Source organism: Cuculus canorus, chromosome 12 (assembly GCF_017976375.1).
Source record: "Cuculus canorus isolate bCucCan1 chromosome 12, bCucCan1.pri, whole genome shotgun sequence".
Lineage (NCBI taxonomy): Eukaryota > Metazoa > Chordata > Aves > Cuculiformes > Cuculidae > Cuculus > Cuculus canorus.
Genome location: NC_071412.1, coordinates 12,841,148 through 12,863,159, shown reverse-complemented (window position 1 = coordinate 12,863,159; position 22,012 = coordinate 12,841,148). Strand labels below are relative to the sequence as shown.

Below are 22,012 nucleotides of genomic sequence, written 5' to 3'. Positions count from 1 at the left end.
CCTCCGTGCCTTCACCCAGCTAGATCCCTGCCTCCACACTTTCTCTGATAGGGCAGAGCCCAGCTGATATGAAGAGAGCCTGGCTATTAATTTTGCTAAACACTGATTTCGGCACTTGGAGGCTATTTTCATCAAGTCTTTCAGTCCTAGTATTTGATTACCCAGCTGGCATTTTCCTATTCCGTAAGCAAAATACCAAGCACGCACTCACAGAGACGCACCACCACTCCTGTCTAGAGGAACACTTGCCAGCTGTTTTAACCAACAGAAATTCACAGATCTGTCAACTGCTTTAATGCACAAAAACATCTGAGCGGGGCCCTGTTCCACCAGCGACAGGTGGCCAGCCTGCCCTCTCCGGTCCTGCTCAAACCAAATGGCTTCTGCCTTCACTGTCAGCGCAGTCATCAGTGCTGTCGCAGCACGTCATCAGTCACAGCATTTGGCAAATGAATCCATGACAAGAGCACCGAGTCCTGTGCAGGGATAGGAGTTGGACTTGATGATCCTTGTGGGTCCCTTCCATCTCAGGTCATTCTGTGATTCTATGAAGTGAAGATGTTTCTACAAATTGGCTCAACTGATTTTGCACTGTTCAGGAATGGGAAGATGGGAAATAGCTCTTTGGTTCATTTAGGAGAAATTACATGGCAACTTTGAAAGAAATGCGGTTAATAAGTTGGCATGTATGGTGCTCTGCCTGGGCTATTGGAGCCTCCATCAAAATGAAATAGTATTCCTGAGCAGACTTCTGGTTTTGGGAAGTCTTATTTGAGCCACTTATCATAACAGACAAACCAGGATGGAGTGACGAGATTCATGGTATAAGGATACTAATCTAGATGTCAGTCCTAAATAACAGACTAGAAGGTCAATTACCTGGTGAGAAGGGCATGATAGCCTTCTGGTGCGCAGCACCTGCACAGTTATTGTTCCAGTCTTTCACTTCATCCAGGAGTGCTTGTAATTACAGAGAACATGTTCCTCACTGACAGATTGCAGGAAGCGTAAAGATGGATGCTGCTTGTCTTTAGGAAAGTGTTCCTCTCTACATTCCTCTGAATTCAGATTCTCCTTAGACATTTTATTCACTGTCCTGCAGCCTGGCTCCAACCACAGCAGTGCTTCCAGCACTTGCTGGAGTCAGTGGGAGCTTTGCAGTTGGCTTTACACTGAGCTGGAAGACAGTGGGGTGAGTTTGCCTCATTTCCCTTTCATGCCCTCAGCCGGAGACTGCTCACAGCGGCAGTAGTTCCTTTGGAGGAACCCAAACACCTCACAACCTTGTGCTGAGTGTTTGCTGAAGAACCTTTAAAGACATGACAAAGCAAACAACAACAAAAAAAAAGGCCATGTATTTGTTCCCAGCACACTTTGATCAAAGGGGAAGGAAATGGTAACTGGAATGTGCTTACAAAGTAAATGAATCACAAAGGCTCAGAGAAATGATGGATGTAGGGAAATACCCCTGCCCCGGTGCAAACTGGGTTATGGCACATCTTTGTGAGCTATGGCAGCTTTGAAACAACATTGTAGGATCCCTTCTATAGGGAGAATCTTGTTTTTTTAAGTACTTCTTGAGCCTTGGCAGTTAAATGCAATTCGCATTTTCTAAGAATGGGCACGGCCAGTTATTCTCCATTTTTTAAGCCCCTAATGTCATGAACTTCAAACAGATGAGATTCCAGTTGCACATCCTGGAAAGCCCAACTATGAAAAGTGAAATCCCACCAGCAGCTGCAAGAGGATGAACTAAAAGTGAGACAGGAGATGTCTTTGCATTCTAATAGGCTGGGGTGTAGAGGATTTGTGTGCTTTGAGGTCATACAGTGTAGAAGGTGACTCTGGTCCTGAGTGCAGGAGGAACATGTTGGGTGGGTACCCGACTGTAGCAGCATCCCAGCTTGCACACAGTGAGTATGGGTTCTCTGCACAGCTCCGCTCCACTGTGAAGATGCACATGCAGATATAGGAGCGTTTTCCCAGGTACATCTCAAAGGCAACAGTATTTGTGGGATTAGGATGGTCTGTAGACAAGTTTGTCGTTATCTAGGGGGGAAATCCAGACATATCGCTGAGTCTGGGGGGTAAAGGGAGCCATGTAGATTTTGCGTTTCAGTCTAGCTTGGAGATAGGAGTGGATATTCACTTATACAGTGACAGCTCCGGAAGGTGATCAGATGATCTCAGTGTGACAGCAATACAGCACCATTGAAGAAGTCACAAATCTAGGAAGAATTGCCCGTTTCTCACTGGTTTTAAGTGAAGCATAATAATGTTTTATCCCACTGGTTTTTAAACATTCTTTCTCTGCCTTCTTCCCAGGTGGGTGACTGGCCATTGGAGTCCCTGCTCTGCTACTTGTGAGAAAGGCGTACAGCATCGGGAAGTGACTTGTGTTTATCAGTTACAAAATGGCACCTACGTTAACACGAGAGACCTCTACTGCCTGGGCAACAAACCAGCTACAGTACAAAGCTGTGAAGGACGGGACTGCCTTTCTATCTGGGAAGCATCAGAGTGGTCAAAGGTAGGAACTTGATTCAACAGGGAGCCAGACTGCACACAGCTGGCCCTGATCCAGCTAAATACTTAAATTTAAGCATACTCTCACGGTCACCATATTCAGTGCCCGACAATACCGGGGCACTGGGTAGGACAGTCATTTGTTGAGATGATCAGTTTGGAACTGAGGTTTGTGTTTCATACTGGATGAGTCATCAGGGCAGATTTTAGATATCATGTTGTAATAACTATACCTTTCCATCTGAAAACTCTGACCAGCAAGGAAAAAAATGTTTGACTGACCTGAGGCCAGAAGTGTAGTAACCCACCAAGGCTTCTGGCTCCATTGAAATGTGATATGAAGCAAATACCAGCTTTGTCAAGCATCTACGTGTTACAGAGAATGTACAGACTCTGGGCCTTGTTCAACCTTCTTTTGTGTAATTCCAGGAACATAGAAAAGACTTTGTTATACTTCGTCTAAAAGGTGCATCCCCATGTAATTGCAGAGAGTTAAGAAATTATTGTCAGGTATTATAAAAGCATTTCAGATATAAATGATGTGTGGTTTAGACAGCCTTTGTTTTGTTTAGCTACAGAGCGAACTGCGAGTTTGTCTACAGTTCATGAACAGCACTGAGCTAATACAGGGCAGCCTTGTCGGGTACCTTGTGAGTGACAGGCCTAGTAGGATGTCCATGTTAGTTTTGATATTGTCTGCCAGGCTCATCCGAATGATGAGAAGATCTTTTCACTCTTGGTGCAGTGCTTACAGCTCTTCTGCTGTCATTCCAAACTGGCTGTGTTATGGGCCACAGCAACAGTCATTTCTCTGGGAAGGATCTTTCCTTGTTATTCGTCTCTGTTTTGAAACGGCGAGCTCCTGTTCAAAACATTGTCAAGGAGCTTTTGCAAGATATTATTGTTAGAAATGTGCTTATAAGCCCCAGAGGCTCAGGATACAAGGGATCTTGCACTGAGAAACAGTGTGTCTTAACAAACACAATGTGATTCCATCGTCCACCTTCTGAACAGGAAATCTTTGTTTGGCAAGTGAGATGACAGTTAAGTGAGAGTAGTGTTTTCTTTCTGTAGGGCGCTGATACTGTTTACTAATGCATGAGATTCGTTTTCTTTCTGAGTTCTTCCATTTCAAAAGATGTGGAGAAACACACCAAAGTTTTAGCAATTTGCCTGATAGGTCTTTTATGTGTTATAGAAGTCTCTTCTGGATGGTGTCCGCATTATTTCCTATAGCTGAACTAGCTGAACTGTTTATAGCTGTGACTATTTGTATGGTGTAGTTCCTACCTATTTTACATGGGATCTTTTGTTAACAATCACACATACTTCTCTCTCCTTTTGTGACCTGGAGTAAGAGAATTTCCTGGGTACTTTTTTCAGAGAAGAAATCTTCCATGTTTGTGACCACATAAATCATTTGCACATACTTAATTTTTAGATAATTTTCCCAATAACTGGTTTACTTGTACTTTGATAAATTTATTCACCTTTTGTTGTGTCTGTAATTGCCCACTTGCGATTTTAAATTTATTCTTGTTCTGGCAAATTTCTGCTATTATGTAGCACAGTTGACTCCAGGACACATTTGATGCTCTGCCAGCTTGAACACTTCTCATACCTAGGACTTTCTTCAGTGGTAATCACTTTAATCCTTTAATCTGATGTTGTGGAGTAAATATCACAGTAGTGGTATGATTTTATAAATCCATTTCCTCATGTATGTTTTTGAACTTTTTGGTTATACAACAGAAAACTGTTGACCACACTGATGTCTGGTCAACAATCAAAAATGTGTGTTTTCCAAGCAAATTCCAATATGATCTTCACTGTGGAAAAAGTTAAGTTCCCCTTTTATTGCCAAACACTTGAGATTGTTTTGGACAAAGTTCTGCTCAACCCATTTTTAGAGACCGTCAGGAAAAAAGCGAATGTTCCTACTCTTAGGGAACTAGAGTAGAAACACAATAAGGACTTCCTTCAAATAAAGGAGCTATATGTTAACTGCAAAGTTTTGTTGCTTCTTTACAAAACTGTGTGGGATTTGACTAAGTAACTTGTTAATAAAATAAGACCTGGAGATCTCAGCTGGACACTCAGGGGCCACGCATATTATTTAGTAGACTGCTCTGTTGTGAAATCTCTGTAAAATCTATCTGTTAAGAAATTCTTCATGAAGACAGAGAACTTGAAGAAAGAAGAAAACCTCTTAAATAGAGTGATTTATATGTGACCACCAAAGATCTGTTGGAAACCTTTTGCAAATGCTGTTTTGTCTAGGAAAGTATATGCAGTATTAATCTGTGAATGACTTAAAAGCTTGTGGGAAGAACAAACAGTTGGTGTTTTTCCCAGACTTGCTTGTAAAACCCATCTAGAGATTTCTCCTACTGTGAAAAATACTCCCACTTCAGTTTGATTTACTTTGAGTAAATTGGACCATTTGAAAGCTTTTATATATTGTGTTTTGTAGTTTGAGATGAACGAGTGCAACCCTGAGTAGTCAGCCCCGAGGGCTGGGGAAAATTATGTATGATTTAGGAAAATCTATACCACTTGGGGCAAATTCATGGCTTCAAGGTACCCTTTACTGATTCCTGCTAGAATCAGTTCCCAAAGGAAGACTTGGGAGTCTTCAGGAGCTGCAGCCTGGGATCTCTGACAAGTCTTGTGCTCTGAGGAGTCCAGCAAAGCAGTTTCTGGAATTCTGCAAAGCCTGGAAGAATTCATCCCCATATCTAGCAGACATATACAGTTGTGCTTGTTACAAAGATGCTACATCCGTAAGGAGGTCACGCCATGATCAGCACATAGTAAATTAAGTGGAAGGTTTCCCAGATTTTCAAGAAGTCACTTTGTAGTGCTCTGAAGTATTTAAAGGCATGTCTGTTTCCTTGCCAGCTCATAAACGCTTGTCATTCATGTCCTTAACAAGGCCAGCAGGTCAGAACTGCCTCAATTGTATTTTTAAGATGGTTAGACAGGCATGCTGAGATTTGTCCATTTGATGTAATTTATATCAAGCTGACGCTTGTTTCCAGCGTAGACCCCCTGGATGGAGACACTTCTTGGAATATGTTCAAAAGACCTCACAGAATATCTCATATCTTCACTATTTATTCAGTGTCGAATGAACTGTCTTTTCCGTGCTGATCCCCTGAAGGGGAGAACTCAACATGCTAGAGGAGGTTAGTTTTTATCTCAGTTGGTACATAGATCATTTTTCCACCCACCTGTCCCCAGTGGCTCTTCAAGAACATTTCTCACTCTTAACCACTGCAGTGGCATGAAGATGAAGAGCAGACAGCTCTAGCTATGCTTTGTGTAGCGGCATGCACTTGGATGCTGTGACAGTATCAGCACATCTATTATTCTGTTATCAGACCGGGTATTTAAAACCAAAGGGCTCTGGTTTGGTTCATACCAGTCTCCTTTCCTCACCTAGTACAGAAATCAAGACAAACCGTCCAGTGAAACAGAATTTCCAGCCATCCATTGGCAGAAATAACAAATGAGTGACCGGATATCGCTGTTCTTTAGAAGCTGCCTCCATAGTGCTCAAGCACAAAAGCATTTGGAGGACAATTTATGCTGACTCTCCCAAATGTTTGCTGGAGTGTGTGAATGCTTGAATCGAATCTTTCTTCAGGAACTGATTGTAGCAGCTCTAGTAGCCTGTTGCCTTCTCAGAGGACTTCAAACAGTCCCTGATAGGCTTTTGGTGTTGCAAAGTCTGTCTTTCAACCCTGCTGATGTCTGTGGCTGGCTTGCTGGCCGAGGATATGGCAAAACAAAGAGTGAAGGTCAGGTGTGTGTTTCACGTGTGAACATGGGTGAGATCTGTGACTTTGCCGTGGTGTGTACTAACTGTGTTGCAGAAATGTGTGTGTAACAGTGATCTCATGCTACTGTGATTTAAAAATGCATTCATTGCCATTGTGTTACTCCCATCAAGGGATGTGGCAGTTCTGTGTTGTATATCTCGATGTATCCTCTTTCAGTAAGAATGATGAGCTCTTAAACACTAGATTTAGTAGTTTCTTTCATCTGTAACACCATTTCTAGCAAAATGCCAGCTGATATTTTTCAAAGAAGGTTGATTTTCAGTATTGCCATGTTTCATAAGTGAAATATTCCGCAAGTGAATATCACGCTTATCATATTACTCTTTTATGTTTGAAAAGGGCTTAGATTATGGGGGAAAATCTTATGGGTTATCAGTTTCCCTCTGTGTTCATAACGACAGCTTTTCCTTTTAGCTGTATTACTGACATAAAAGTTATCATTCCTAGGCATCATGTAACAGAAAGCAAATACCTGTTGTTTTGCAGTGCTCAGCAGACTGTGGCAAAGGGATTCAGAAAAGAACAGTGACGTGCACAAATTCCCAAGGAAAATGTGATGCAGCCACCAGGCCAAGAGACGAGGAGGAGTGTGAGGATCACACAGGCTGTTATGAGTGGAAAACAGGCGATTGGTCTAAGGTAACAGTGAACACTACATGGTATTTTCTCTCTAAGTGCAAAGATGTCAAAGTGCTATGCTTCAGTGTGTTGTCTGTGTTACTTTGCAGTTTAAATACTTTGAAAAGGAAGGAGTTTAACTGGTTTAATTGGAGGCTTTTCTGGGATTTAAACTTTCCCCTCATGCCATTTGAAACCCAAACATTGCAACATGGGCTTATGGATATGACCTAGCAAGTTTTCAGGATAGAAGTGGGTATGAATTGACAGCTTAACCATCCAAAGGCAAAATCTACACAAGATTCCCACTACAGGTGGACTCTGAGCATCAAAAACCTACTTTATAAATGATGCTGAAACTGCTTTCCATGTTTCAAAAAGCAAACTCTGAACAGTTCTGGTGAGCAGATTAAATTCTACAGAAAAGAGTTCATTAGCACTCTTTTCCAGGAGTGCAGGGAAGTGAGGAGGTGTCCCATGCCAAGCCTGGGCAAGCTAAAAAGAAAAATAGCAGAAGGTTGGTTTCCTTGAGTGTAAATGTGTGTTAATAAGGGAGAGTTTTATCTCCCTCAAAGCATCAATGTGAAGCTGAGAAGAAGAGCTGGACCTTAGTCTTCATATCCCACAAAGCGATGGATCTGAAGGTTTGGGAGAGCAGTTGTTAACCTGAGTACTGCTCGCGTAAGTGAGGGGAAACGCACTCACACAGAAACAGAGGGTCACTGAGAGCACTCTCAGCTGGATTCTGTTCCTCTGCCTCACGCAGGTCCTGCACGCAGTCAGACAGTGCGCTCTTTTATCACCACGGATGCAAGACTAATGCCGTGCAGCTGAATGTCGTGGTAGCCTGAGACCTGCACAGTGTAGTCTGGTCCTAAACTTATTCCAACCACCTGAAATGAAAGCAAGCCATTGATTTAAAGGCAGAGCCAAAACCATCAGTCCCTTCCTCAGGGCTGGATTTTGCCTTCACTTAGGCCCATCTGAACTGAGCTTCTCTGGTGACATCACTGGAATTAATTCCTGAATGCAGTGGATTAAACCAGAGCAGAGTCTGCTCTGTATTTGCATTCTGATCTTAAAGTAACAGGTAGTTTTGCTTGGGAGGGAGGCCTGGCAATGTGAGAAATGCAGCCTCTGCCGGTATTGTTCATAAAGCATCCTTTACGTTACTGATGTCAGGTTTGCTTAAAAAACAATTTCCCAGGAATCTTATATTCCAGGAATCTTATATTCCAATTTGGTTTTATCTTATCTTTGTAACTGTACTGTTCTTTAAACAGAAAGCCTACTTTTTGTTCTGGAATGTACGGCATGTGCAGAAACCACTGGGATACGGTAGTTGCATTTTGCTTTCCAAAAACCCAAACTCCAGCAAGCAAAATCCAGTGAAACAGAGGCCCGTGATGGGCAAACTGGCTTATCTGTGATTGCATCTTTTTTATATTGTGATTAAGAAGTACAAATATTTATGGCTGTACTCTGTCACAAATACATGCTTTTAAGAGAAATGGAGAAAACGTTAAGAACCCGCCACATACAAAAGGTCTGCATTTATGCTGAGCCAGGAATTTGTATCACAGAATGTTTAGAGTATTGAACATTATTTTATTCATAACCTGGCACACCACAGTCCATGCAGGCTGGCCAAAACAAACAGTTCCTGTGTGTTAACAGGTGAAATAACATTATTTATTTATTTATTTGTGGAATTTTAAAGCATTTTGGCATGCACACTGACCCGGATTCTCTTTATGGGAAGGAATATGAAATAATTATATATTGACTGATTACATGGATTGAAAGTTCAGTATTGTATGACTGGTTCCAATCTGATAAAGATTTTGGCTTACTGCTAGAAAGGCTGCAATCATACATTGGTCACTGTAAATAGCCTTGTTGATGGATTTAGTGTCTGTATGTGAGCAGGACAGGATCAGTGCAAAATCACTTGTTTGCTGTTCTTAACTCAGGATCAGGATTCTCCCTGTGCAGAAGGGCACAAAAGCTGCATATGTGGCCTGCTTCTGTCTGCAGAGAGCTTGTGCCAGCTCTCTGCTTCCCAGGAATTTCACCCTGTGTGAGTCCAGCAGGATGTTCTTGGACTTAGATTTGGGTTATAATAAGCATTGAAAATTCTAGATGTATTGGTTTGTTCTGACTGGACACTTAGAACACACAATTGGATTCTTATTCTCTGAGTAGAGGCATAAACAGAAGGCTCTACTGGATTGCTAGAAGGTGAGTAGATACAGTTCTTCGATGAAAATGTATTGTCCCAGAAACCCAGGCAGCTGAAATGCATGGTGTGGAATTCAGTTCTTCACAAATCCTGAGCAAAAGATTTTCTTCATAAGAATCCAGAAGCCTTAATGTAGGGCTGACACTTTGGAGGAGAGACCTTACAGCTCTCAGCAGCATTTCTTAGCTGTTGCCCAGCTTCTTGTCTTCTATCTTTAAGAAGTACAAAGTCTGCAGCAGTTAGATTATAGTGAACTCTTTTAAAATTCATACTTCCAGGGTAAAATTCCATTGTAAAACATTTGTTGCTGGTGCTATAAACCTTTCTATGAGAGAGCTTTGTGCTGACTAAGATGGAAACTTTTTTATTAATACAAACTGATCTCAGAACAAGCAACAACTTTTTGCAATTAATGTATTTGTTACTTAATGTTAAGAATCATCAGGGAAGTGAGAGTTAATTCACAGTAGTAATTATCACAGGTAAAAGCAGGGAGCTTTGATGTGCAAACAGCTTCCATGGTGGCTTTGCCTTACTCTTCCAAGAGAAGATCATTTGAAAATACTGGGAAGTCATGTAAGAAAGAAGCAAAACCTCATTTAAAAAGTCAATTCCAGATACAATTTGTAAATAGAGACTGTGCAGGTGGTACTGGCAGACTGTTATTTTTGTGTTATTAGTAGCAATATTTACAGAATACATGGGCAGCACTGTATAGGTCACTCAGCTTGTTCTGACAGTGATGGACATGGTTATCCTTTGTACCATCTTAGATTCTGTTGCTTTCAGAAGATGCATGACTGGGTGGCAGTAAAAGCTCCAAATTTATGCCAGACAAGTTGTGGCTTTCTGTTCTCAGGCCCTGGATCCACATCTGTGTAGAAGAGGTGAGGGATGGAGGTAAGGCCATGCTGATCTCTAACCTGTGTCTACCAGCCACAGGCCTTGGGACTGGCTCTGCAGCCATTGCCTGTCCACACTCTGAAGAAGAGCAATTTTGTTCCATTTCTTGTCAGGTTTATTTGCAGATGATCCTCACTGCCTACTGTAGCTATGGAAAGCATTTGGAGCTAATGAGCAGATTTAGCAGCAGTTTTGGCTGTGATATTTGTGTATTGCCAATGTATTTGCAGCACATTTCAAGTGTTGCACGAGGAACTGATATATCTGGTTCACTTTGCAAACACATACGCCAGGGCTGTAAAGTTGTTACAAATGTCTTTGAAGCTACTGTTAGTCCAGTGCATGGGATTAACAGACTGGCTACTGTAATCTAAAGATGGGGTATTGTTCTGTTACTGGTAATGTGTAATCTCCATTACCACTGCTATTAAACTTCCAACTTCTCTGCACTATTGTAACTTCTCTTTTAAAGCCCTTATCTGAAAGGGATGTAATTATTATTTTTAGCATTTAACACAGACACAGAATTAGCATTATGAGTTCATAATTAAATTGGACCTGGCTCAAGCGTCTTCAAGCCTAGTAGAAAGACAGAATGCACAGCGAGAGACCCACTAAAGGTGTTAACCTGAAATCATTTCTTTATTGTTGCCTGGAATTTTCCAAATTGCAATTCATTATATCATCCTTTTTTATATATGATGCAATATACAAATGGGAATCCAGGCCATCTGCCATTCAGGCGTTTCTTCCAAAAGGAAATTCCACATCCAGTTTGCATTCAGCTAAAGAAACAAACATCTCATACGCTCCTTCTACTTTGAAATAGTTCCTTCTTGTTTGAAATCTGAGCTGTTAAACCTTCTAGCGCTGGAATCATTTTTACATTTTGTATTAGCACTAGTCAAAAGCACAAACCTTGGTTGCTCGGTTGCCCAGCACTCGTCTCACACTCCTGGGCTGCTGAAAAGACACCTCTTGATGCTTTAGCAAGACAGTAGTTTGTTCCGTCGTGATGAATTGTATTTTGCTGTCAAACTGTACGTCAAGAACTACATTCCTGTGAAGGATGCAGGCAGCTAGTGAGCAGAATGCGTCTGTACGTGTGTGGCTCTCGGGAAGCCTCACAGGATGCACAGCCTGAGTCTGTGCCATTCGCCTGCTGTTGGCTGTGCTTGAAGGGCTCAGCTGTGGGACTCCAGCTTTGCGTTGAGCTTTCCGTGACTCCAGCACAGCGGCAAACCCGTGCCGCAGTGATGTTGGGGTGCACTGCTGCAGGGAAACACAGGCCTGAGGTATTGACTGCTGGTGGCACAGATCAATTGTGCTTGAAGGTGAACAGCAGTCGGGACTGCTCTTTAGCTACCCGAGGCCTCCCCCATGTCCTCAGCTCTCTCCCCTTCTGCTCTAGTGATAATGCGGCAGGGAAAACAGTTGCAAATGTACAGGCCAAGGCTGTGGGGTTTGAGTTCTTTGCTCGAGTTGGCTTTGGAACTCTTCTAGGGTATAACTGAAGAGGCAGGGTTATAGAGCAGGAGCAATTAATCACAAGATTTTTATGGATTTTTCTTCATTTCCAGTTTTACTTAATGGTTTCACTATTTTATATGCCTCAGCATACTCTCTTTCTGTCCTGTGACTGAAGTACTGTGCTTCGAGCTGACGGCACAGAAAGCTCCAGGGTTCCCAGTTCCATTTTTTCTGGTATTCTCTTTTTTAACTGTTACTATATCTAGGAAGGTAGAATTACAAGCAAGGTACGCTAGCTCCGTTGGTAGTGCTGACTTTCACAAGGGTGCATTTTCAGCATTGCGGGTAGAAGTTTAAACATGCATTTCTGTCCCTCAGGCGACAATTTAGCTCATTAACCTATTATATTACATAGCCAAATGAAAAGATTTTTAGAAGAAGAAAGATACATAGAAGCCTTGTAATATATTGGCTTTCCTATGTTTTTTTCTTTGCACTTACAGTAGGTGCTCTGTAAATACTGAGGCCTTTATTAATTTTGGGTAACTCGATGTAAATCCAGGGTAACTGTCTTTCATTCTCCTTTACAACTCATTGGCCACAAGCCAAGGATCTCACTCAGCACAGCGGGTTGGGTATCAGTCTCTCTCACATCAGTGTAAATCCAGATTAATTCAGCCACTTAAGTTAATGCAGGCTTATGCCAATGTCATGCAGATCAGAATCTGGCCTGGCAATATCTTTGGGTCACATGTAGGAACCATCACGGATTCATGGTCTCAGAGGAAAACAGAAATACATGACGTATCAAGCTGGGCTTTGTCTAGGGGAGAGAGCAGAGAAGAATTTTTTTCTACCACTTTATATCTCGTATAACCACCTGGCACAACTTTCACTGGATTCAAAAAAGTTGTACACTCCAGAAACTGGAAAGTGCTAGTAAGGATCAGTTTGGCAAAGTGTGATGTTAAAAAACCATTCTTGTTGCCAAGTAGTGTCAGTAGTGATAAAGCACATCTGAAAAATTACCTATAGCCACCTGCCCTCTCTGGACACGCATAGTTGCCAATTTCTTTACTGTATTTTGCTCAGCCTGTGAAAAGCTGGCTGTGGGTTCTCATCCCAAGAGAATTTAACAATAGGGAGGGAAAAAATCTAATTTCCTATAAGAAAACTACTGGGTTTGTGCCAGACATTGAGGTGTTTCATACTGAAGATCAGCAGTCATTCATCACAATGGGTGGTAACAAGGATTTTGTAATTGCAAATTAATTGTCTTGGCTGGATTACAGTAGATTGTATTCTCTAAGATATAAAACCCCTAGCCTTGCAGTACACCAAAAACGTGTTGGGGTTGGGTTTTGTTTGGAGTTTGTTGGGTTTTTTTTTTAAATAGTCTACAGCCTTCCAGTGCCAGGAAGGCGTGTTTTCCAAGTTCCAAATGTTTGCGAACATCAACAAAATCCTCTATGTGCCTCACTTTTAATGATTAATTCACATTACATGATAAGAAGAGTAAATCAAGGACAGCTGTGGTTTGAGAGGTATGTTCAAAGCTGTTATAAATATAGAAGCAAACTGTCCTTTGTTCTAACATTCATTACAAATTCATGGTTTGGATCACCATCTGTTTATAATAAACTATGGACAACTTGTTAATTCTTCATAAAGGTCATAACTAAGTTCATCTTTTTCTACCTTGGAGAAAATTACTTTTCTTGTTGAATTCAGAAAAAACTCTGCAGGAGGGATTGTCGCTTCAAACTGCGGTCGCACATCACATCTGACAGATCCTTCCCTGCTGCTTACTCACTTTGGCTCAGCAAACAACTTCATGATTTATGGCTGCTCGGGTGCACTCAGCACCAAAGCTAGAAACCGATGCTGGAAGATTGTCTACAGGCCACTAATACCTTTCAGTTGCTTTCCAGGAGGTGAATGTGACAGGAGAGGACCCAACAAGCTTTAGTATTGAAACCACCCTCTGCTCCTCTGGTCCTAGGCATGACCAGGAACCAAAGCATCAGAGTGTTCTAAGCCAAACTACTGCCCCGTGTACTACTTATTGGGGTTCCCCATCTTTTGTTCCTCTGGCATGTGATCACTGATGTACAAACCTCAGTTTTTCTTGCCAACAGTTAATCTCAAAATGCCCTTTGCTGCAGAGCGTGAGAACAAATGGTACAGAATTGGTTATCCCAGCCAGGGACACGCCTCAGTCTGGGAAAATTGTTGCCAGTATCCTAGTAAAAATTTCTTGCAGCCCGTTAGAAAAGAAGATGAAAAGCTATTGCTCTGCATTTCTGAAGTAGAATGGTACCTTTTTGAGTTGTGATGAGCTAAAAGCATGACCTTTAGTTTAACCTCCATCGAGGAAAGGAATGGAATAAGATAGATCTCTGTGTGAAATCAAACTAGTGTTTGTTTTACAAAGCAAAAACTACTCCTCTCTTCTGCTTCAGCGGAATCAGTTTTGTTTATACCACTATGGGCCAAATCACTGACCCACTAAAACCAATGGCCAATTCCCAACGGCTTAGAATCATTTAGTTGGGAAAGACTTTTGTGAACAAACCTAGAAATATAGTTTTCGTACCTTCACTGGAAATATACAAAGAAAGGAAAGTTTGTATGAGTTCGACTCATTAACTACAGACTTCTGTATGGCCGTGGATCCATCACTTCGTTGAATTTGCCTCACTGAGCCCCAGCCATCCGACAGGCAGATGCCTTGTTTGAGATGGCAGTTGTTAGGCTCCTTGTAAAGTCATTGTAAGACTCTGGGCAGCTCCAGGTTGCAGTTTTATCTCCTTTCTGTAGCGAAGGCTGAATTGCCCTTTGAAGTGGTGATCTTTCTCTGCTGCCTGCAGAGAGAACTTAAACAAAGCAAGTTCAGTAAGGTGAATCCCACCTCTCTTGTTCTTTCATTTCCTGTCCTCCCATCTATGAGACGTCTTTCACTATGGTCAGAGGTGTAAATATTGTATAACGGCACTGAAGTAAGGTGGGCATCTATCTAGACCTGTGCTAACTGCCAGCCACGGTCAGTGCAGCTGCAGTTGGAAAGCTAGGCATGGAAAGGGAGGAGATGCTGACTACGATGCTGGTTGGCCATGTCATTCCCCTGGGGATTGTAAGCTACAGAACCCAAGTGCTGCTCATGCCTTTGAGGCAATGACTGCTCCTTGTTTGCACAACAGTTTGCACAGCTCATCTCTGCTGGAGTTTCTGAGAATGTCTGTACTACAAATTATTTTGATGGTTCCCTAGTAAAGGAGAATGTGCTGAAAAAAAAACCCCATGTTCATCAGTGTTTTGTTTGAAGTGGAGCACATTCTGTCACAGCATTATTGTCTCATGTTCCAATACAGCCTCCAGTGATCCTATTAATTGGAAGAATAACTTCTCCTTTTTGATATTTTTTGTTTAAAAGCCTGGTTCATTAAGTGCATTTGTTTTGATGGAGAATTAAAGCCTCCCACCAAGATCAGTGGATTGGAAATTTAATTCCATCATGACTTTTTTACTCTTTTTTTTTTTTTAATCTGAAAAAGAAGAAAGCATGAAAGACAAGCCTGTTCGCATATTGGTAAGCATATTCTCTGAGTTACTCAGAGATGTTACAGTGTTTAGGATCATGTCTTTAAAAATATCAACAGTAGCTAATTCACCATTTAAAGTTTGTTCTACTCATCTGAAGAGGTTTTTTTCCCCTTGAACCCTTATGGCATACAATATGTGTCACTAGCAGGGAATTCTATAATTTTGCAGTGTTTCCAATAGTCTTTTGAGATTTATAATGACTACTGAGCCATTAAGGTGACAATTTTCGACAACATCTTTGAAGAGCAGTTAGTATGAGCCTGCTGGTGATCCCTTGTTTGGCTGCGCGAAGAGATGAAGTGCAGTGTTAGCTCAGCATCACAGGTTTCAAAGCTGAGTAGCTCCCTGTCTAGAGAAAGCTCAGGCAGGACTGAGGTGGCAGACACGAGCAGCCTCTCGCTGAAGTTAAGTAACCCTAATGGAGGTCCTTAGTTTAATTACTTCTTTTTAATAAATTGCCTTTAGGTAGCATTGATCATTAACTGGTGAATATCTGAAATATCTGTTCAGTGGAGCTTTAGTTCCCACAATATTCTTTCAGGCTAATATCTGCCACAGGACTCAGTGTGGAACTGTAGCCCATAAAAATGTTGTTCAGCACAAGCAGCACCCACCGCTCTCAGAGCAAGATGTATTCTCAAGCAGTCAGCCCAAGCTGAGTTACGTGATCCCCTGGTTACATAGGTTCTCTGTTTCTATCTAGTTTGCTTAAAATTAGCTTAATGATGCCTTTCGCATAAAGTGTGTTTCAGTATCATTTTCTTGCAGTTTTGGGGTAGAATAAGGTCTGGAGGATTCCTGCTTTGTGTTTGCCGTAGCTCAAAACATTGCACACATGCTCTAAGTGGTGTGCTAAAATATGGCACCCTATGGCGATGCCGTATAATTTCACATCTCTGCTTGATCCTGTTCTTGAAATCCAGTTTGAAAGCTTGTGAGAAGTAAATTCTGCCTGATTGGTATAATGAATTAAATGACATTTTCTTATTAACATCCACCTGGGCTGTGTTGCACTAGTACTTAGGGGCACTGTCACTAGCCAGAATATTCATGCATTCAGCTCTTAATCTCTGAACTCTCTGTACACAAAGGAACTTTTCAGAATAGCAAAGTCAAGCTTCATTATGCAGTGAGGTGTGCTGGGTGTACTGGTCAGGTCTTGTTCCTTAGGGTCATGCAGTTTGAAAGCACAGCTGTAGGCAGTTTGCAAAGATTGCTTCTCTGTTTCCCTTCTAAGATACTGTCACACCAGCCATGAGCATTTTCTGCTATAATTTATTGTTTCTTCCGATACGGAGTCAGAAGGCTATGCGTTTTTTTCTTGGCTAAATTAAAGAAATCAGTCATTTCACTAAAGTTTCCAAATGAAAGATTGTTGTAAGCAAGACCAGATATGTTCTCTTTACAGATCTGGGGTTCAAAAGAAGGGAAAAAAGGCGGGGGGGAAGAAAGAAATAACAAGGAAGCTTGAAAAACAGCTTACAGTTTGCTTTGGGCTAATTAGATCTTATCAGTGAAAAGACAGAAATCTCTTTCTTTAGCATGATGCCATGGTGAAAGTTGATCTGGTGTTTATGAAAGCACATTGCATGCTGCTTTTCAGCTAGAACTATTGAGTTTAACTTAGTGATAGTCCTAAAAAGCCTGACATTAAGGTGTGTGGAACACTGACTTTCATAGCATACGCATGTATGCTGTTAAGGTCTCAGGAACGGGGCAATTAAAGGATGTTTGTCATTCATCTCAGATGCTGTGTTAGAATGTTATTACTAGGAACTTGTCTTGCTTTCTTTCTGACTTTCATAGATGCAAGAAATAAGACCCCCTAGGGGAAAAAATGCTCTACCCTATCCTAACCCTTGAAATACTTGAACTCTGAAGTCAGTAAAGCATGACTCTGTCTCTCAATATTGGAGCTTTACGCCATAGTGTTATCCTTGGCTCCAGCAACTTTCAGCAAACTGGGTACAAACCAGTATCTTTAAGTATCAGATGACTGCAGACTAATGAAAAAAATCATCTTGCCTTCAGCTTAGTAATCTTGAAATGTATCTCCCTCCAACAGATCAGCCTTCTAAATACTGGAATACATTCAGGATTGGCTGAAGGGCTGCTATGACTTTCTGCTGGAAAAAAGCAAGTTTCTTACAGAAGAGTCTAACATATATCTCTTGGAAGTTAGAAAAGGGGCATTTTTAAAGGTGCCACATGGTCTGAATGCATTCCTGCCTAGCCAGCAGGCCTCAGCCAAGGCATAAGCAATGCTTCATTATCCCATTCAGTACCAAATAGGTTGCAACTTGTCCTCTGTAGTGGTGAATCTGTGTCTTTTCTGTCCCCATTAAGCTTCAACACAGGGATTCTTTGGACTGGTCTCTTTTATGTGTTTCTCCAGCTGCCCGATGGCAGCCCTGCCCTGGCTTCATTCATTCTTATGCCTCTCTCTTTCTCTGGCTATCTTTTGTAGATCAGTAGTTCATGAAGTCCCTGACAGATCTCAGCACTTACTGTAAATCCATTCTATTTTAATACCTAAAATTCTCCTGAGGCATTTGCTTTTAAAGCAATTAGACATCTGTCAGCACCTGTAGTAGATTTCAGGCTTTCATATTCAGTATCCTAAGGTGGAAATAGCATTCCAGTTGAAAAATCATAGCTTGGTCTTAAGGCTGGAGTTTTTCAGGGAGTAAATCTTCTTTAAGCTGATGAATGCAGCTGCTGCCTTGACAATTTGTGAGATTATTTCCTTCTGGATATCCCCACTGGCTTGCATGTTACTGCCAGTGAGTGTGAATGGAGGCATTTTTTCATTCCTTTTGCCTTCTCAAGCAGTATTGGAACTGGAGGTTACAAGGTCTCTCGTTAGTTTCACTTTTTGTAACTGTTCGTTAACCCTCACTCTTTTACAGTGCTGAACAATCCTTTGACCTTTGCATGTGGGTGGATTTCCAATTTACAATGGCTATATTGTCAGTTTAGTGCATTATGGTTAAACTACACGACTTTTGCATATGCAGTTTTCTGATGGTGATATCACTGGCAAAGCCTGGTAGAAGGAAGAAAACACTTCTTTATTTGACACCCACATTTCTATTCAACCACTGTCCAAGTTTGTAGCTTCCCAGAGTGGGCAAGTTGCTTGTGGGTTTTCTCTTGGTACTTGGTGGCAGGCAGGGATCCACACAGCTCCGAACCACAGAGTCCAAAACTGGTCTTCTTCATTCAGACATCACTTTACTCCATCACAGCATCAAAAGATGTGCTTATCTTGAAAGTTACCTCAATGCTTGTAAAGGTTTTTCCAGTTTTCAGAGTGCATTTGTTAGTAGCAGTGTTAAGAACTCAATATTTGCCCAAAAGGTCCAGTGTCCATCAACAGCATTGTAAATACGATTGGTGCAGTTACACTGTGCGGCACTGGAGCCTCCCAGCGTTCCGCACAGTGGAACAGAAGCTGTTCCTGGTGCTGGGCTGGGCTACAACGCTACTTTTGCTCCTGCAGCCCAAGGCGCATTCTGCCACAAGCGATACACTCTCTCCGGTACTGTTGGCTGCCTGGAAGTTCTTCTGTTTGCCATGGCACTTTTCTTTACTTAAACCTGTGTCCAAGCCTGAGGGTCCTGTGTCAGAGAGCACAGAGCCCTGAAAATTGTTCTGTGGATATGCTTACTTGCTCCATCAGTTTTTGGGAACAGAGAGACCGTAGCAGTGCATTTAGCTGGCCAGAGTATGAAGGAAGGTATTTACTGGGAATTTTCTGTTCAGTTGGAGTTTGATTTTTGTGCCTCATTTAATGATGTCCTCTTTTCATAGTGCAGCATGAGTAACAATTCCCCCTTTGTATGTATTTTGTATCTATTCTTATTTCCTATTGAAATTCCTAGGGAAGAAACTATCCAAGTACCGAGTTGAAAATTTCATCTTAAAATAAGCCAGATGTCCAGCCTTCTTTTAGCTGCCAAGCCCAAAAGAGTTCAAAAAAGATGTTAAAATCTGTCTTCCTGGCTGTGAAAAATTAATTGCATAGCATAGGTGATGATCCTGGTCTCCCAGGAGAAGGAATAAAACTCCTTCAGGCAAGAACTCTGCTGTTATTTGTCTAAGGGTTGGAGTTGGCAATGGCTGTGGAAAAAGTTTCATTGCTTGCCCTCCTTGCTGGTTAACAAACGCAGGGACAGGAACACAGAGGTAGGTGAGTGTTTGTGTATTGTTATCTGAAAACTTTATTCACCTTATGAGAAAAATACTTTTTTTCCTTCTTTCTTATTTCTCTTCTCCCCTCCCTGATTAAGAGCATTCATAAGCACAGGGAGTGCCTAAAGGCCAGGGACAGAGGTTTCACACTTATTATATTAAAATCATATGAAGCAACCCCATGGTCTGGATGGGTTGTTTTATCCCTGCGTGGTAACAGCTATTCTGTTTGTAAAATGGATGTCCAATTCACTCCCCCTGCAAAGAGTTTTGTGAGGATTATGATTAGTAAAGCACTCTGAAGGCTAAAAGTGCCATTGAAATCCTGGGGATTAGCGGTTGCATATGACTAGTGAAGTGGAAGGGCCAAGTAGTTGCATTTATCAGGATAAAGATTGTTAACTTTAAATCCAGATGTAATGGTCGTGCCTGACTGCCTTCCAGACTGGAAGAAGTCATTGAGGCTCACAGAGCTGGGGAAGAGCAGAGGGACCCCCAAGATTAATGCAGTGCCTAGAACTCACTGCAGAAACTCAAGTTACAAAGGGGGTTTAAATAAAGGGCTTTAATGATTGCTTTTTGGAATAGTTCACTGTAGGGCATGCAAGGAAGAGCTCGTTCAGCATAATCCTAAATACCATAACCATTGGTGAGGTATTGGTAGACAGTGACCAAATGTTGATGTAGACTAGCCATAAACTAGTCTGCTGACCTTAAATTGAAATAAGAAGGAGTAAAGGAAAAAAAAAACAAACCCAATTATTTATTTTCAAAAAAAGTCATTCCAAACTACGTGTAAAATTTTACTATTGCCAAACTGCTGCCTTCTGAATACAGTGCTCAGGCACAGGAGGGGCTGCGCTGCTGGAATCACAGCGGGGAGCTGAACCCAGGATGGCTTAATGGCAAAGTCCCGAAGGGATCTGAACCAGAGATTGTTCCAAATGGAGAACTTCAGTCCTAGAGAAAGGCACTGGAAGAAAGAATAGGAATAAAAAGCAGGTGGAATACAGGGCGGAAATTAAAAGAAAAACAAATACGAATTTGGTGGGTATATCAAATACAAGAAACCCATTTAATAAACAGTCATTAGTGTTAGTGACTAAAGAAAACTAAAGGCACTGTGTTATTTTTCACAACAGGCTTCCTTGATCCTGCACCTCATACCCAGAAGCAAATTGTTCACATCATAGAATCGTGGAATAATTTGGGTTGGAAGGGACCTTAGAGATCATCTCGTGTATTTCTGCCCTGTCTGAAGCAGGGCTCCATCAGTTCACATGGGCTCGTTAATCTGAGGCCATTTTTTATCAGGCCTTTCAGTGATGGACACAGAAAGGAAAAGATCTTCATGCTTCAGACCAGCACAAAGCTATACTTGTACAGATGATTTTTGAGAAGCAGCTGAGAACAAAACAACCACGGCTTTGCTGTGCTCTCCCCGACAGGTGGGAGAGCTGGAGGCCTACGTGCATCCAAGTGTTCTTTTGCCCCTGGGTCCCAGTCTTACAAGCATCCACACTGCATACACGTCCTTCATACTTGCACTCCAGTCCGGCTGCAATGCTGCTCATCTTTTGAGCTTCTTCAGTGTCTGATGTGGTGTTTTTAAGCCACTCTGAGGCAATAGTGTTTTTTGAGGCAGAGAGCTCTACTGTCTTGACTTTGTTGAGAAGCAGCAGAGGACAGAAAGCAGGATCTTTCTGACATCATCATAACTACACTTCTTGACTTTTCCGCCACCTTCTCCTCTCCCGCATCATTTGCTTGTGTGTGGCTTTAGCAGAAATAGGAATCTTACTAAAGTCCTGCAACCCATTGTTTCTTTCTTTTAAATACAAGGTTCTTTTATTAACTCCAGCTGGTGCACCTCACTGTGTTCACTGTGTTTGCTTTATTGAAATTGAACAGCGTGCAAGTAGGACATTGTAAATCACAAGTGACTGGGCCAGAGGAAGAGGCAGGGAAAGGCAGGGACTCCAATTGTATGACAACAAAGAGAACATATAAACAGGCTGGGCCTCCTGGCTGATGGAAGCCAAAACTCATGGGTTGCAATTTGCAGTTTCTCCTGGGAGGACAGACAAGTGCCAGACAGTTAACAGGGATGGATGAGAGTGAATACTTCAATACCTTTGTTCTCCTGTATGCTGGAATAGAGCTTTTCTAGGGCTCTGGTCATGCAGTAGGAGCTGCCTGCCTCTGCTGTAATCCTTGGGTTTATCTTATATTAGTGCTTGACAGAGGTCAACTTGTCTGTAAAGGAAGCCTTCTTAGACCATCCAAGTCTTGGAGAGGGCTTTAAAACCAAGACAGACAGTACCACTGTGTCCCTCACAGAGAGGGAGGTGGAAGCTGCTTGTCCATAATTAAGCAGTATACGTTTTCCAGCTTTGCCTCTTTGTGGCTGGTGGTGGGAATTGCATCTCTGCCTGCTTGGACCTAATGGGCATTCACAGGGCCAGTCATTGTGGATGGACTCAAAGCAAGTCCAGACCAAAAGACAACAGTTTCCTTCCCTGTGCCACGACAGTTCAAGGAGCTCACAGCACTCCTAAATCTGTGAAATCATCATGGACAAATGCAACAGCTTTATGAAGGGTCCCTGGCT

General features: G+C 42.0%; 1 protein-coding gene across 3 annotated transcripts in view; it reads left to right on the top strand.

Moving 5' to 3' along the window:
• ADAMTS17 (ADAM metallopeptidase with thrombospondin type 1 motif 17) overlaps positions 1 to 22,012 on the top strand; it is a 178,591-nt gene that overhangs the window by 150,222 nt on the left and 6,357 nt on the right. For all 3 annotated transcript variants that reach the window (XM_054077506.1, XM_054077504.1, XM_054077505.1), the window contains 2 exons: positions 2,326 to 2,530; positions 6,858 to 7,010. In XM_054077506.1, coding sequence (XP_053933481.1) covers positions 2,326 to 2,530; positions 6,858 to 7,010 — 358 coding nt within the window. The remainder of the gene's footprint in view (positions 1 to 2,325; positions 2,531 to 6,857; positions 7,011 to 22,012) is intronic.